The 16,373-nt window shown below is 37.7% G+C and overlaps 3 protein-coding genes across 5 annotated transcripts in view; 2 read left to right on the top strand and 1 right to left on the bottom strand.

Moving 5' to 3' along the window:
• Positions 1 to 3,335, top strand: part of gtf3c6 (general transcription factor IIIC, polypeptide 6, alpha) — a 9,675-nt gene extending 6,340 nt beyond the window's left edge. Inside the window, exons 3-8 of one of the 3 annotated variants that reach the window (XM_037683491.1) lie at positions 308 to 344; positions 742 to 822; positions 913 to 976; positions 2,435 to 2,479; positions 2,596 to 2,703; positions 2,912 to 3,335. In XM_037683491.1, coding sequence (XP_037539419.1) covers positions 321 to 344; positions 742 to 822; positions 913 to 976; positions 2,435 to 2,479; positions 2,596 to 2,703; positions 2,912 to 3,045 — 456 coding nt within the window. In that variant the 5' untranslated portion in view covers positions 308 to 320 and the 3' untranslated portion in view covers positions 3,046 to 3,335. Of the gene's footprint in view, positions 1 to 181; positions 345 to 741; positions 834 to 912; positions 977 to 2,434; positions 2,480 to 2,595; positions 2,704 to 2,911 lie in introns of those variants that run through there. The other 2 variants (XM_037683490.1, XM_037683492.1) reach the window with 2 other exon arrangements.
• A 1,083-nt stretch (positions 3,336 to 4,418) lies between these two features.
• calub (calumenin b) lies at positions 4,419 to 7,438 on the top strand. The gene is made up of 7 exons (XM_037682859.1): positions 4,419 to 4,545; positions 5,680 to 5,922; positions 6,060 to 6,253; positions 6,380 to 6,546; positions 6,628 to 6,688; positions 6,780 to 6,979; positions 7,238 to 7,438. Exons 2-7 carry the CDS (start codon positions 5,702 to 5,704, stop codon positions 7,340 to 7,342), a joined length of 948 nt encoding a protein of 315 aa, XP_037538787.1. The 5' UTR covers positions 4,419 to 4,545; positions 5,680 to 5,701; the 3' UTR covers positions 7,343 to 7,438.
• A 2,701-nt stretch (positions 7,439 to 10,139) lies between these two features.
• On the bottom strand, positions 10,140 to 16,367 carry LOC119415694 (cadherin-related family member 5). The gene is made up of 15 exons (XM_037682860.1): positions 16,320 to 16,367; positions 14,316 to 14,372; positions 14,140 to 14,232; positions 13,962 to 14,048; positions 13,767 to 13,877; positions 13,504 to 13,674; positions 13,332 to 13,422; positions 13,147 to 13,253; positions 12,853 to 13,053; positions 12,613 to 12,744; positions 12,326 to 12,404; positions 12,050 to 12,228; positions 11,727 to 11,747; positions 10,654 to 11,578; positions 10,140 to 10,554 (listed from the first exon to the last, which is right to left on the bottom strand). Exons 2-15 carry the CDS (start codon positions 14,352 to 14,354, stop codon positions 10,511 to 10,513), a joined length of 2,280 nt encoding a protein of 759 aa, XP_037538788.1. The 5' UTR covers positions 14,355 to 14,372; positions 16,320 to 16,367; the 3' UTR covers positions 10,140 to 10,510.
• Positions 16,368 to 16,373: the final 6 nt, after the last annotated feature.

The raw sequence follows: 16,373 nt of genomic DNA on the forward strand, positions 1-16,373 counted from the left end.
TAGATAGATAGATAGATAGATAGATAGATAGATAGATAGATAGATAGGAGTTTTTATTTTATGGCCCTTTCGCATTAAACTGCTAAACCGTGCAACAGCGTCCTCTAATGGATAAATCTGTAACTACACGCTGCCGGACAAAAAAAACAAAAGGAGGAAAACCCAACTTATTGTCTCCTCTCGGACACCGTACAATTTGCGGAAGTGATCGAATTTATTATAGCAGCTGTTGTATTTAGGTTATTGTGGATATTTTAAGTGTTCATTGATATTTTAATTGTTAATTGATATCCGTTTACCGTTTCAGGATTTTAAAGAAAATGGAGGATGAATGGGAGGAAGAGGTATTTATCGCAATAATAGTGCCCTTGTTTACATACCAGGGCTAGGACTAGCCTCTTAGCTAATAAGTTAGCCAATCAAAACAAAGGCAGCTTGACCGATTTATGTGTCCTTTTTTGATATTCTGAGTAATGTATAACAACTAGGTTTGCTTTACCTTTTGAAATACACACCTTTTAGCAAAGTTCCTATCACATTTTAAACTGTGCATGCCTAAAATGAATGATAATCACCTTGTGCATGTTCATATTGTGTATTTTTATTTTCAAATTTGTGTATTCTGCTTCTTTTATCAATACCAGAACACTTTTGTTGTATGTGTGCTTTTTTTTTTTTTTTAAATGTCATTTTTGTACTAGGTTTTGTTTCACAGCATCCAATGTTGTGTGTTGTGTTCAGGAGCAGCTTGTTCTGGTGGAACTTTCAGGAGTCCTCAACAGTGACTTTCTGACTAAATTTCGAGGCTCATGCAAGATACTGGTGAGTTTAAGGTGATTTAGCATTAAAGCTGATGCAAACCACGAGTTTCTACTTGCTGGCTGCTGCATTTATTTATTTTTAATGTGACAGGATATAGACAGTGAGAGGCCCATGATGCAGGTTGGACAGTATGTGTTTGCTGGAGATTATGAAGGTAAGTTAAAACCACTGAAAATAAATATTTTAAATAATTGAAGCTACATGTGTAACTAAACTAACATTTGCCATACATGTTCATTTTTTTTTTTAACTTTACCATTTTCTGTATAAAAGCATTTAACTTTATGCCACCTAGACCATCTCTTCTATTTTTAAAACCCATTATGATATAATTATGTTCACACCTGTAACTTAAATAAAAAATATTTTTAAGACTAAATGTTTTGCGTTTTTAAAACTGTAACAAAATTAAAGTTAAAAAAAAGCCATAAAAATGTACATGTAAGTTTTAAATTGGCCTTCATGTTTGTTTTAACTTTTTTAAATACTGAGACTTGTGTTTCATTAGACAAGATCTAAAAAAAAGAATAAATAAATGGCCTAGCATTCCTTGAAGGAATAGTTATAACCCTTTGCCTTTCACAGCAGTTTTAATTCAAGTTGACAGCCTCATCGAGAACGACTCTCAGCAACTACCACATACACTTTACCCCAATATGTGCAGTTCTGAGTAATTTATAGTCATTTTTGTTTTGGCAAAAGTAGATTAGTGCACCACACTTGATGTTGCATCTCAGTAGGAAGGTCGCAGGATCACCTCCTAGCCTGGATCCTTTCTGGGTGGAGTTTACATGTTCTCCCTTTGCACACACACAGGTTTTCTTCAAGTGTTCCAGTTTCTTCTCGCAGTCTAAAAACTAAAAACATATATGTTAGATTATTTGGTTGGTTGTCTCTGTGTGGCCCTGTAATGGACTTGTGACCTGTCCAGGGTGTACCCTGCCTCTAGCACAGTGACTGCTGGAGAGAGACATCAGCTGACCAATGATCCAGAAAGGAAAACTAAGTAAAGAAAGCTGAAGGCTGTGGCAGCCATCTTGTATTAGGTTGACTCCTAATGTCATTCTGATGTAAATTTACACACAATGAATAACTTTCTGCAAGTTTCATTGAAATTTGTCCAGTGGTTCACTAGATATTTTGCTAACAAACAGAGTTGATTTCAATAGTTAATGGTAAAGTCTTAAAAGTTTATCTCACTCGATTGGTTAGTAGTGCTTAGAATATTTGTTGAGAATGACGCTCAGCTACTTTACCACACCAAATTTAAACTCCATGTCTTTAAAAATTATTTGTCAACGCTTTTATTTATGAAGGCAACATAGCTGTCTCTGCCATTTTGAATGGGACTGACTCCAAAAGTTAATCAGTCATAGACTTATGTCAGGTGATAAATCAAATCTGTCATCTGGTTCTTAAGATCTTGGGCTAACAGTACAAACAGTAAAGACCTTTTTAAACTAAGCCTTGTACTATAAGGGGCTGAACTGACACTGATTTGGTTGCCCAAGTTTGGTTATAGTTGTGATAGATGTTGCTGCATATTCTGGATGTATTTAATAAAATAAATAAATAAACATGACCATATACCATGTTGTTGTTTTTGCTTCAGATGCCTTGGGAACTTGTGTCGTTTTTGAAGAGGTACCACGAAAAGGTGAGGGTCTGCAGCATTTTTTTAAGTATATTGTTGATACCTAAATGTTTGTAGTTTTTGTTGTTTTTGTTTGTTTGTAGGTGTTTTTGAGCTTCTTTTTTTGAATGTGTCTGCAGGAAAAGCAAACAGTGGCCCAGACCTCAAATACATGTGCCACACTATGAAAAAACTGACAATGCAACGAATCTTCCTCACTGAGAAGAAAGATGGTGAAACCGTTACAGGTCAGACAAAATAACATTTATTCCTACATTATCTAAAACTGTAATTGTTTTTAATTGCAGCTTCTTCTTTGTGATATAAAGGAGATAATACAACATTTTTATTAATTGATTGATTCAACCTGTCTTTTTTTTGTCAGCCTAACAATAAATAAACCTAGCAGCACACTATTAAAAACCTAACGTATGACCATTTGTTTTGTTCCCACAGAAGAAGCTGATAGTCAACAGATGGACACAACTCATCTGTCTAAACAAAAGGAAAATGACAGCGCACAAGTAGTGATAGACGATAATATAGAAAACAACAACAAAGATATGGAGGACTCAGCTGCTGAGATGTGAGGACTTTATAGATTATAACCTCTCAATATGAAGATAAGACATGTGCCTCTGTAAAAAGTTTCAAGGTCTGGTGTTTATAAATATATGCTGTTCAACAGCAATAATGAAGTATTTCTTTCCTAGTTGTTTTCTTTAAAACAAAAAAATTCTACAGAATATAGTGCTTTTTTTTATTTGAGCTTCATATAAAATTACTTTTTTATTTTTACATAACTATTGAGAACATTATTATAGTAACTTCTCTTATCATGGAAGGCCATTGCTATTTTCTAACAATGTTGGGGCTGAGATGGGGTAGAGGCAGGGCAGACGGCCTGGGACCAAAAACTCCCAGCCATTCCCACATGTCGTGGTGTCTCTGAGCAAGACACCTAATCACTAATTGCTCCCCGGCAGCTTGCATAGCTGCCCACTGCACCAACTGGGTGCATCTCATGTGATGAGTTAAATGTAGAGAACTCATTTTGCCATTGTATAGAACATTTGATGATGACAGTCTCAGACTTCCCTTCTCTAATATTAAACCCAATGTTTTAGAAAAGTGCATTATAGAAGAAAATCGCCTCTTATTGAATCATAAATTCCTCCCAAGACCCTAGATGACCACATATCACAATATTTTAAGTAGTCTTTAGAGGATCTTACATAACTAGGTTCTTTATAGTTCTTATCATTTTCACTGAATATTGTTTTTGTTTTACACATTTTAAATTTGGTGTTTGCAAAACTCCAGACATTGGAAACTGCTGCTAAAATCTACTTTAAAAGAAAGCTCAAATAAAAATAAAAAAAATAAAGAAACGTCACACAGCCTATTCGATTTTTTTAAAGCAATGTTTTATCATGAAAGGCTTGTTTGCATATATTTTTAAAGAATTGTTTTTTGACCACAAGCTTTCTTTTTCTCATTTAAGAGATAAAAACTTACAGATATTAGTTTAAAATCCAAACATATTTGCATCACTGGTACACTTATTGTGCTTTTTTTATTACATAGTTTTATTTTTGTGTACGTGTACATTATTGTGTTTGCTACTTTCACATTTTTAATAGAATTTCTGTTTTTATGGTTGATTTTTTTCTTTCTAAAAATGTAAACTCAATATGTTTTATCAATAAATGTAGTTATTTTAAGTAGTTTGTCCTTTCAAATTCATTTAATAAGCTGTAAGATGAACAATTCTTCTCCATAGTACAAGTTTATGAATGAGCTCGATGTTGGTGCCTTTGAGGACGTGGCGGTTCTCGGCCAATCCAATCAACGCTTGTCCTTCATGTGGACCAATCAGATGGCGACATCGCATTTCCCTCCTTGGTGCCTGATTGGTCAGTTATCGGTTTTTTTCTTTCTTGCACAGGAAGTAGAAGGGTGTGTTTCCGAGGGGAGGGACTAAACCAAAAAAAAGCATCAACGACGAACTTCCCTGGACACCGGCGAGTTTTCTTGGCAAATTGTGGTGAAAATCCTACAAGCGAGAAGAAACTCGTCTAATTGAAGAGGTTTGAAATCTATTTGTTTTGGTTGGGATTACAGTTGCGTTGTTTGAGTTAACGCTGGGAACTTGTAGGACGGAGGATGGAAGTAGCGGTGTCGCGTTAGCCAGTCTGGGTCAACAGGACAGAAAATAACGGTCACAAATTGCTGTAAAGCTGCTTATTGAAAACTAAAGACAGTGGGATACATTTAAATTAGCTCTACATTAACTATTGAGTACAACTTTCGCTTTAAAGGTGTCCGAGATAGCGGTGGCTAATTTGAGACAAGAACGGATGTTATTTTCCCCAGACTGTAACACGAGTGGATTATTTTAATTTACTGAAGTTAAATTGTGCATTTCAGCTCGTTTGTTGTGTGTACAACCAAAAATATGTGTGTATTGCAGGATGTTTTGACGCTATTCCAATAGCTGACAGATATGAGGTGGGTAGAAGTAAAAATATGTTTATTTGGATGTAGTTGAAGGTTTTAAAGTAATAAATTTGAAGAGTTACTACACTGTATGGAGTACTTTTTTATTTATTCTGTCACGCACACTTTGTGTCGTGGCACATTCTTGGAATGTTGTTCATTTAATCTGGTTTTGCACCTCTTCCAGTAGTTTAAGTAAACTTTATTTATGTAGCACTTTTCAAATAGTATCACAATATAGCAAAAATTATGTATTTAATAGTACAACTATACCATTTTGTACAAATACATGTACATAAGATAGATTTCCTTGTTTTACTTTTGATTTTCACTTATTTTGATGATCACGTGAAGCTCGTGCCATTCACTGGCAACTAATGTAATATAATATTTTAGTTTTTCCAATAACTGTTAAATCATGTCATTTTTATCACATCGACTCTTTTTCACTCAAGTTTCTCTTCGTATCAAACAGACATTAAGTGTAGCCTTAATTCACATTATTTGTTTAATGCGTTACTTGGATTGTTTCTCCGTTCTAATGATCTTTATTGCAAAATATCAAAGTGTTGAAGGATTAGCAATAGCTGTGGTATTTGCTTGTAGTGTGAATACTCTTCTTCACCGTCTTGTTTAGTCTGTATTGATCCATCCGTTGTGCTTACATAAAGCTTTACAAGAAGGATTGTTGGACTAATATATTTTTTTGCATCTTCTGTTTTTAGGAATTGTTTATACAAACGTAAAATGGAGCTGAGGCCACTTGTCATGTGCTTTGCCCTCTGCGTGGTTTACGCCACCAGCAAACCCACAGAGAAGAAAGATCGCGTTCATCACGATGAGCGTCTCAGCAACCTTGAGCACGATGATGCCGATAACTTTGACTATGACCACGAGGCCTTTTTGGGCCAAGAAGAGTCCAAGTCTTTTGACCAGCTCACACCAGAGGAGAGCAAAGAGAGGCTTGGGTAGGAACATCATCTTCACATTACTGGGATTTTATTAGTCTAAAACTCATACCTGTTTTGGCAGCTGTGAAAATGCATTTTTGCTCTTGATCTTTATTATTCAAAGAGAAGTATTAAACATGTTTTTGTGTGTGCAGAATGCTGGTTGAACGCATAGATGAAGATAAAGATGGCTACGTGAGCGCTGAGGAGATGAAAAAGTGGATTAAACATGCACAGAAGAAGTGGATCTATGACGACGTGGATCGACAGTGGAAGAGCCACGACTTTAACGGAGACGGAGTGGTGTCCTGGGAAGAGTACAAGAATGCCACATATGGATATGTCCTTGGTATGGCTCCAGACTATTTTCTGTTTTGTTTCTGATGTATTTCTGTTGTTCCAGTCTATATGTTGCGTCGATAACGCAGCTAAACTTGGACGTAGTCTAAAAAAAATCATGACTTTGAACCAACAGATGAGACTGATCCTGAGGATGGTTTCAACTACAGACAAATGATGGCACGTGATGAGAGGAGATTCAAAATGGCTGACCAAGACAATGATATGAAAGCCAACAAGGAGGAGTTCACAGCTTTCCTTCATCCTGAGGAGTACGACCACATGAAGGACATTGTAGTGTTGGTAAGTGACACACTCGGACCGATAACTTCACTAATATTTTTGGTTTTCAATGCTCAGCCAGTCTGTTTGTTTTTTCTCTAGGAAACTATGGAAGATATTGACAAGAATGGAGATGGTTTGATTGACCTGGATGAGTACATCGGTGAGATCCTACAGCATCAACAGTTTGCAACAAAAAAAAAGTTTGTTCAAAGCAATATTTTCACCTCTCTCTTTATACTCTTGTTTTCCAGGTGACATGTACAACCAGGATGGAGACGCCTCAGAACCTGAATGGGTAAAGACGGAGAGGGAGCAGTTCACAGAGTTCAGAGATAAAAACAAAGATGGAAAGATGGATAAGGAGGAGACCAAAGACTGGATCCTGCCCATTGACTACGACCACGCTGAGGCCGAGGCCAAGCACCTGGTCTATGAGTCAGATACGGACAAGGTGCTTCTAAAGTTTTAATTAATTTCAGATTAACAAATACATTAACAATAATTGTTCTTGCATTGAATCAAATAGACATATATGTGATCATCTAAATTCATTTACATGTGCATCAACAAGTGTGTAGTGCAAGGCTGAAAGATGACTGCTAAAAGAAGCTTAACAATTATCTACAGGCAATGACGCTGACGACTAAAAGTTCAAATATGCAATATAAACAGATCCTTTTTGATCTTCTTTTTACTCGTCCTCTGTTAGGATGGTCGTCTAACCAAAGAAGAAATTGTTGATAAATACGACCTGTTCGTCGGCAGCCAGGTGACCGACTTCGGAGAGGCTCTGACTCGACATGACGAGTTCTAACTCCTCCACAGACTGTGCGCTCATCCTGCGTTCCACCTGATGACTCATCCCAACGGGCACCGAGTTGAGACAGGACGAGCCCACCTTATTTCAACGCCACGAACAATAATTTATTTCATTTTGTTGAATGTGTCCCATCGTGCACACACTAACATTCTAACTACATGCTTGGCTGGTGTGTTTAGTAGCACCCTTGACTGGTTTTTATGTCTCCAGCCTCTGCTTCCACTCTATAGTCTTTTCTATAGTAAACCTGGTAAAGAAAAAGCAGTTTTCCCTTTTTTCTTCTCCATTTGTTGCTTTAACGATGACTTTATGGAACAGTTTTGTCTTGCTATTAGACATTTTTATACAACTACAAAGTTTAAGCTACAGTCTTTAGAAGAGTTTTTGATGCACCATTTCTTTTTTTGCAATGCAAGTGATTCATTTGTCCCTAATTACAGTTGGTTTTAATGCTTTTGTCCATTGTTTCAAGTTAGGATTGATATTGTAATGCTGGATCTGGAGTTTTTTTTTAGAACAGAGTAGATCATAAAGTCTAGGGGCAATAAATACTAAAGTCTCAGTGCAATAAATCATAAGCGAGGCTGTGCTGTATTTACTCTTTTGGTCCATGTTGACACAAACTTTGTGCCCTGCACAAGAGACCGTTTTCTTTTGTGATAGATGAAGGATTCTAGATGAACTGAGACATCGTTTTAGATTGGATCACTTTGGTGTCTTAAAACACCCAAAGACAAGTGTTTTACCTCCAACTGATCCAATCTAAGACAAACCTTTAGTGACTGATGGTTTGTACTCAAAGCTGCTTCTGGTTTTTTATTTGATCACCTCAGTAGTGTGTGCATGTGAGTGAGTTTATGTGTACATATGTTACATATATTTTGATAGCAGATTTTTATGTTTCGAGTTTCATTTGATTCAGCTGAACTAACTCCTGTGCCAAGCAAAATTTTTAAATGTTTGTTTTTGGGGGGTGGTGCAAAATACAAATTTTTTTTTTTCTTGGGAAAAATAACTTTTTCCCACCTGTATCATCAGTACCATCATTTATAACCACTGTTATTAGTTTAGATGATAGCAGCAGTACGTCTTACGGTTTTGTTTTTTACAGGCTCACGGCAGCAACAAGCCTTTCTTTACTTGTGACTTTTCTCTTAATAAGTTGTTGCTCAGCAGACTGAGCACTCAACAACCACGTCCTTTATTTGTCACTGAGAACAAAATCTGAATAAAATGAACAAATATCTGCTTTTGTTTTGTTTTTGACTCAATAAATCATTTATAAATATTACTGTGAGCTCCTGTTTTTATCTGATTGTCTTTGTGTTTTATGGACAGGTTTTAAAACCGTTTTATACACGAGATAAAAAGCTAATGCTAACCTCAATAGACCAAAAGAAAGATTTGGCAGATAGTCCACTTCAACAAAAATTAAATTTGGACCCACAGTGTTTACACCCTTTCACTTTTTGTCTTGTCGTGGTGCAAAGAGGAGGAATTGGAAATACCCTCCGCTGGTCAGTCTGTGTTGTGAGCTTAATAACCTAAAATACGTGGCAACTTTTATTTTAGTGCAACTGCATAGGTGTAGAAAAGTCACCATTAAAAAAAGGTTACATCAAAATCCAAGATGGCTGCCACCATATATATAATATATATATATATATATATATATATATATATATATATATATATACTTGAATAACTTGCACAAAAAACATTAAGGTTTACTTTGACAAGTCATTGCTGTGAGACAGAGCATAATGCTGCCACCACCATGCTTTTCTGTAAAGGTATATTAAGGTGGATTGTGCAAATATTTGAGGGAAATTGAGATTCTTCCTAGTCAAATGACTGCCAAGGCAACTTGGCATAAGAAAAAAAACATTAAGCATACTTTAGGATGACTTTTCCAAAAATGAGACCGCAATTCAAATCAAATTCTGATTAAAAGAAAGATGTACTTTAATAAAACTCATCCATCTTGAACAGGATGGAGCAGTTTCTGCCTTAATTGAAGAATGGCGTGTGGGTGGGATTCTTGTGTGTGTGTGTGAAGAGATGATTTGTAAAGACATACCTCAAGCAATTTGCTACTGTAATTGCTGCAAATGTGGAGAGAGGAATGTTAATGAAAGCCGTACAGAATTCAGCTTTACTTTGAGTTTGGCCAGAAGATAAATGAAAACTTTCACAAAGTTGTATGTACCTTTATAATACCTGCAGCAGTTCTTCACAAACTTTTTAGCTGCACCAAATAAAAATGACTGAGGCTTGTGACCTTAACTAAAACTGTCTGAATCGTACAAACCCTGATAATAAGCCAGCTTCACAAAGGCACAACTAAAACACAAAAAGCCCAACAATCTATTATCCTATTTATTTATGATTATTGCTATTATCTTGTAATAGTTTGATTTCTAAATATTATCTTAAGACCTGCACCCTTTAGTGTTTCACAGCCAGTGAGAGCCAACCCCCAATGTTGGGACCCACTGACATGTAAACTTATTTAAACTTTATGAATCTTTTTTTTTTTGTCCCATGCAGCATTCATTATGAAACCTTTCATTCCTTTAACACTAATGGAATCCAAATGAAATGAAAACTCTGCTCATCATTTGATCCAACGTTAGTTTTTACTTAAGTTCAAGGGAAACAAAGAAAAATACAACTAAACTTGAAGCAGACTGAAGAGTATACATATTTATTGTGTGAGAGTTTTGAACACAGCCTTCAACTAGCAGCATTTTTGGCTGCGGTTATCAATGTGAAGTTAACTCCTTATCACATCAGTTGAACACAAACTCTGACATCAGTAACGAAAAGAAACTGCTGAATCAGCTCAGTAAACTTGGTGCTGCTATAACTGTGATGCTGCATTCTTAAAAAACAAACATCAGTTATCGAGGAGTTTATCTTATAAAGACATTTCAGCTGCGTTCAGTTTTCATTTCTCTCCAGTCTAACGTGGAATAAATGGTGTAATACTGCATATATTTGTTGTGATTATTACAAGTGTTGCTGAACACCTATGTACATGATCATGTTGTGTAATCCTTCATATGTGCATTGTGTGTGCGTACTGTCCTCGTTCATGTCTGCAGAGTCAGGGCAGTGTTATGTTCTTGCTCGAGGGTGTGTCTGCTCTTCGTCTTCATCTTACAGACTCCACCGTCTGTCGTCTACCCACACGCTCTCATTGCCTGTGATATCATAGTGACATCATTTACGAAATGTGATAAAAACGGGATTACATAGAGCAAGAATTCTCAGCAGCTCTTCTTCATCTGAGTCCAACTCACCCTCACTGTTCTTGTCTGCATCTTCACCTCCATGAAACTCGTCCTTCTCTCCCACTCTACAGCTGTCTTGGTTGTTTCCTGAGTCGGCCAAAGGCCCGCTGTCCTGTGGACTGTCATTGTCTCCTGTCCCGCCTTCAGACTCTGATGGTTCTGAATGGTCCAGACATGTGGAGGGTTGGTTTGCCTCTGTGTTTGGAGTCTCTGCCCTTTGCACTGGTGTTTCTGGAGGAGTATCAGTGGGAGATGTATCTATGTGCACCAAAGTGGCTTTTAGAGGGCTTTGGTCTGGGGTGACAGGAGGTGTACCTGTGTTTGTGGGGAAAGATGAGGACAGTAATGGTGAATATGGTGGGGTTCTCACATAGACTTTCAGGACTCGTCTGTTTGTTTCTTCTGAAGCCATTTGGCTGCATTTTGTGCTAAATGGAGACGAGTGGCTTGGGAGTGGTTCACTGGTATTATCAAAGTTAATTGTTTGCAAATCTGGGTCACTGAAAGGTGCAGGTTCAGTGGTATCACTGGTTGAAGGACCAAAGCTGATGTCAGCTTGTATCTCGCAAGTGTCTGGGATCACATCACAAGGTGAACCAGGACTTTCTTTGAGTGACGCATCATCTTGAGTCAAAGATATGGGGCTCAGTTCCTCCTTGGCTGGGGGAAAGGAGGGTGAGCTAGAGGAGGTTTTAGTTGGTGTAGAGGCCTTGTTATTGAGAATCACAGGGCTGCACACACTTTCAGCAGGAACAAAAATGGCGTCAGAAGCAGCAGCTGTTCTTTGTGGAGTGGGTTCTTGACCGACGGGGATGTTTTGTGTGGGGTAAATGTCTGATGCGTCTGGGAAGCTGAAGGAAAGATTGCAGGTGCCATATTCTTCATTCTTGTAGGGGATCTCCTCCATCTTTGGCATAGCACTACGGTGACTCACCTTAGGAGGAAACATGAGAAAAATCCTTGATTAGTTTGTGTCATTTAGTTATTGGCAGTGGCTGAATGTTTTAGAGGTATTACTACGATAAACAGAATAGAAAGGAAAGGCATATATGAACGATGATCAGCTTCAATCAACAACTCACCATCTGAAACCACTGTAAATTCTGTAGAAGAACATAAAACACTATTTCAGAGCATGCCAATAAATGCAATGAAACTATGTTATTTACATATGTGACGAAAATGGAAAAACCTAAATGTAGACTGTTACAGCACATCTGACCCCATATTAAACTCTCACACACAAGTTACTCATCACTGCCTTCATCAAAACATCACATAAAGAAATGTTTTATTAAAAGCTGTTCAGCCCCTCCAATATAGACAAACGATGCTGTTTGGCAGCACCTAAGACATGTTGTTCCTTCCTTCCTTGTCCTGATGTGTGGATTATAAGTGTTCTTACCACATTTGGGTGTTTGCCCTGGGCCACACAGCCTCGCTCCAGTGGGTCCCTCATTCCTTTGCGTCTCTTCCTCAGCTTCATCAGCATTAACAGGAAACATCCAAGCACAGCCATGAACGCCAAGCTGAGAAACAAAGCTTTACCCACCGTGCAGCCTGTTAGGCGTTCTCCCTGAGGGACTGCGGTGCACAAAGAGAAACATGCAGGGATCTTATTTCATGCTGCGCTGGAAGTCTGTAGAAAATGCTGGATGAATGTTGAGGTGTGGGACCTTACTCATTTGTCCTTCAGGTAGCACCTCCACCACTACGGTGGCAAAGGCTGTTTCACCTGATTCCTGGTCCACAGCAATTACCTGGAAAGGATGATTGTAGGTTTAATTTATGAGAGATTAAGATGAGGCATAGTGTACGAACACATTTCAGTATATAGAAATATAAACTGCTGTTTCTGGATTAAAAGAAGATGGTTATCAAATCATTGCTAGAACAACATTAGACCAGCAGAGGAAATGGTAACCAGCATTTTGACTGTAAAGATCTCAGTATTTCAGCAAACCTCACCTCCACAATGTGCTTCTGCTTTGGTTTGAGACGATCGGTTCTGGCGATCAGAAGCCCCCCCTGTGTGACTTCATAGATGTCTGTGTGACTGGAAGTATCACTAAAGCTGAAGTAGATCATCGGATTGAAACCCTGTCCATTAATGGGCGAAGAAAGGAGCTGATTAGTAGCAGAAACAAATCCAGATATGAATCAAGCACGTTGGTGCTGTTTGAACAGTTTGAGGTCCAGAGGCATTACTTGGTTGAAATCTTGGTCCTGAACATTTAACACTAGAGCTATGCTGCCATACGTGTGGACCAGAGACGCTTGACTCTTTCCTGCCGTCACAAAGCCATGATATTCAGCTAAGTTGAACTCTGGAGGAAACCGGTTCACTGCCAGAACTCGGACCAGCGCTATAGCAACACAGTACTTCCTGGGGTCATCGTCCTGGAATGCCTGGGTGCAAAAGAAGCCACAATAACGTGGTATGACTCTAGCAATATAAACTTAAAGAGAATTCCCTGTAAGCCTGTACTAACAGAGTCGTACCATAACCTGAAGGTGCAGCAGTGGAGTTTTGAGTCTGTCTGTCACACGTTTAATTAGTTTCATCTCTCCTGTCTTTGTGTCCATCCTGAAACGTCCATCTTCATTTCCTGAAACGAGCACAAACACGGCTCCAGATGTAAGCTGAGCACGCCTTAGATATAAACCCATACAGGCGTGTTTTATACCTGAGAGAATAGAATAGCTGACTGACGAGCTCAGCGCTTTGTCTTCATCCTCTGCGTGAATGGGACCAGGAGAAAAGTCCAACACGACGTCCTACAACATGACGCCCAGTTATGTTTGATTCTATCTCCAGTAAAAGGTTTGCTATGTCTGAGGAGCATTGTGTTAGCTGACCTCTTCCCCCTCTGTAACATTGACCATGTACACGGGGCTGGTGCAGATCCGAACGGTCTCGTTTTGGAGAAGCAATAGGCAAGGCTGGAACTCGGGGTACTGGTCATCTCCATCGAGAACTGAGATGGTGATGTTGGTGCTGGTGTTGAAGTTCTCTGCAGTGTTCATTTCCTGTCATGCATGCAAATCAACCATTTAGATAAATGGGCTGCACATAGGCTGTTAAATATGTACAAAGACACAAGGTAGTGAAGTGTACTCACTGCAGCGTAGACGGTGATGGTGAGCATAGTTTTGGTTTCATAGTCCAGAGGTTTGGAGAGGACCACCTCTCCACTGTTCAGCAGATCAATGTGGAAATATTCTGCATCAGGCTGCAAAACCAGACACATCACAGACTAATAAGGGCTTGTTTGTGGTTTATTTATGTATTTTAAAAGTTTAAATGTAGTACTTACCGATGCCTGGTCAATTGAATAAACGATTGTGTCATCATCTGCATCTTTGGCCTGGACAGTAAACGCTACAGTATTCACTGGAGTCAGCTGAAAAGACACAGAAACAGATGATAAATGATAAACAGATATGTGTGAGTGTGTGTGTAGATTGGTGTATGTGCTTGTGCAAACATCGTACCTCGCTCAAAGTGAAAGTTCGGACCATGTTTGCTGGAAACGTGGGTAAATTATCATTTTCATTAAGAATCTCCACCAGGATTTTGTAATAAGTCTGTCAGAGTGAACACACATCAGGTTTGAATTTAGTGAGAGATACTGAGGAAAAGTGTGTGACGTTGACAAAATGAAGCGCACCTGAAATATGTCTTCTTCTTGACACAATAATTCAGCCATTAGGATCGGACCAAGGGTCTGCAAGAGACAAGACAAACGTGGAGCTGCTGAAAATGTTTGTAGGAAAAAAAAAATGTCTGTATCACATTATAGTGTGATGTTTTAATTAATACAGATGCCAATAAAGAAAAAGTGTATCGACTGTTATACAAATATGTTTTTAATATGTTTGAATTTTTAAATTACAATATGATGAAATCTCCATCACTTAAGCCACAGGTGTCCAAAGTGTGGCCCGAGGGCCATTTACGGCCCTTGGAGTGATTTTGTGCGGCCCACAGCTGCAGTTTAAGAATGGTACCATTTTGGCCAGCAGGCTTAAAAGGTCAATGCAGACTTTCTGCACATTCATTGGTAATTCTTTTTTATATAAAATTTAGGTTTAACAGCAAAACGGATTAAAAACAATATTCTCAAAATGAGCAATATTAAACAAAATACAAACCTTTGGCTATAATAGTTTTATTTTCACTTCATGGTACAAAGTACCAAAAACCTTTACTGATTTCTACCAGGAAGGAGACTTTTGGATGATTCATAAAACTTGGCTAAATGTTGCAGTTGCTAAAATAATCAAGAGGAAAATTGGGCATTTTTAATGAATATAACGTGGTATCATCTACATACGAGTTGATCATCTTTATCAAACCTTCTATGAATCTGTTGTAGCAACTGACAGCTGGATGGTTTTTCAGAACTTTGATCAGCCTTTTTGGCCGTCCATGGTCCAAAATGCTGATCGACCCCATTGACACCGACTCAAATTACGCTTTTGTTGCTGAGAACAGACTAAAATGAATTTTCCAAACACAAGAAAACAACAAACATAGACCCAACAAATCAAATAAATAAAATATTTTCTAATAAAAATATATAAGCTTAAGTTTATGAGGCTTTTAATGTTTTGGATCAGCAACAATTTAAACCTTTCTCCACCAAAACGAGTAAACTTTTGACCTTTCTTCAAATTATTATTCATGTTAAAGTTAAATTCACATTTTTGTGGCCCACAAGTCCTTTCATTTGGATAGTTTTGGCCCACACATGAAAACATTTGGACACCCCTGGCTTAAATCTTTCAACCTTTTTGTTTTTACAAACTGCTAAAAAAAAAATTAAAAACAGTTATAACTTTACTGAACGGCTTCTCTGTGTTACTGTTTCCCTATTAACCCTAATTCATATGTAGTTAGTTAAAGTTTTTATATTTTTTCTTTTAATTTTGCCACCTATTGTTGTTTTCATTTACCTAATAATAAAATATTAAATTTATATAATTTTAAAATGACCTAATTTTGATTTGGTTATATTTTACACTTCAAAACGTTGCCTTCAAAAATGTAATCATAAATAATGGCCCTGTAAGCTAATTTTATATTTGCGCTAATGTTGTATTTTTACTCAAGGAATAAAAGTAAATTAGCATGTAGCACACAACTAATTAAACACACTTTTAAAGCAAAGCATAAACCTTTAATTATTTTACAAATTAAAGCGTTAAAATCTGTTTTGTGTCAGTAGCACAATTCAGTGTCCTGGAAGAATTAACATTTATTTGGGGAAAATGATGAAGATGTAATTTTTTAAAATCTTGCACTACATAATTTTTGTCTCTAGTCGTGTATTTTTATGTAATTTTAGGATAAAGTAGCAAATATAACTGTGTTAAAGGCCAGAGAGAGAGAAAGAGATAATCTGGTTGGCCTTCAGCCCTAACAGTGCTGCTGGCTGCAGTAAATAACAGATTGTGTCGGCTCTAAAGACAAGGCTGTAAGGACCAATCTCTGTTTGTTCCACTTTAAGATATAGCATTTTTATTGTGGCACCAGACTATTACAAGTAGACCTAATGAGATTGCACAGACAAAATCCAGGACTTTTATGTGATATTTCTCATTTTCTGATTATAAGGCAGCTCTAAATCTCCCTGACCCTGACTTAAAGAGGGCATGTCATCAGTCGGTACCTCCCGGTCAAGGATCTTTTCAGCTGACGAGTTCAGGCGGATGTTGTTCTCGTC

This window comes from Nematolebias whitei, chromosome 10, assembly GCF_014905685.2.
Source record: "Nematolebias whitei isolate Nwh7 chromosome 10, NemWhi1, whole genome shotgun sequence".
NCBI lineage: Eukaryota > Metazoa > Chordata > Actinopteri > Cyprinodontiformes > Rivulidae > Nematolebias > Nematolebias whitei.

Coding starts and splice junctions, on each gene's coding strand:
- calub (XM_037682859.1), top strand. CDS start 5,702: ATGGAGCTGAGGCCACTTGTCATGTGCTTTGCCCTCTGCGTGGTTTAC. Junction 6,547..6,627: donor TGAAGGACATTGTAGTGTTG/GTAAGTGACACA, acceptor TTTTTTCTCTAG/GAAACTATGGAAGATATTGA. Junction 6,980..7,237: donor ATGAGTCAGATACGGACAAG/GTGCTTCTAAAG, acceptor GTCCTCTGTTAG/GATGGTCGTCTAACCAAAGA.
- LOC119415694 (XM_037682860.1), bottom strand. CDS start 14,354: ATGGCTGAATTATTGTGTCAAGAAGAAGACATATTTCAG. Junction 13,423..13,503: donor ATGTTACAGAGGGGGAAGAG/GTCAGCTAACAC, acceptor GTCATGTTGTAG/GACGTCGTGTTGGACTTTTC. Junction 11,579..11,726: donor ATTTACAGTGGTTTCAGATG/GTGAGTTGTTGA, acceptor TTTCCTCCTAAG/GTGAGTCACCGTAGTGCTAT.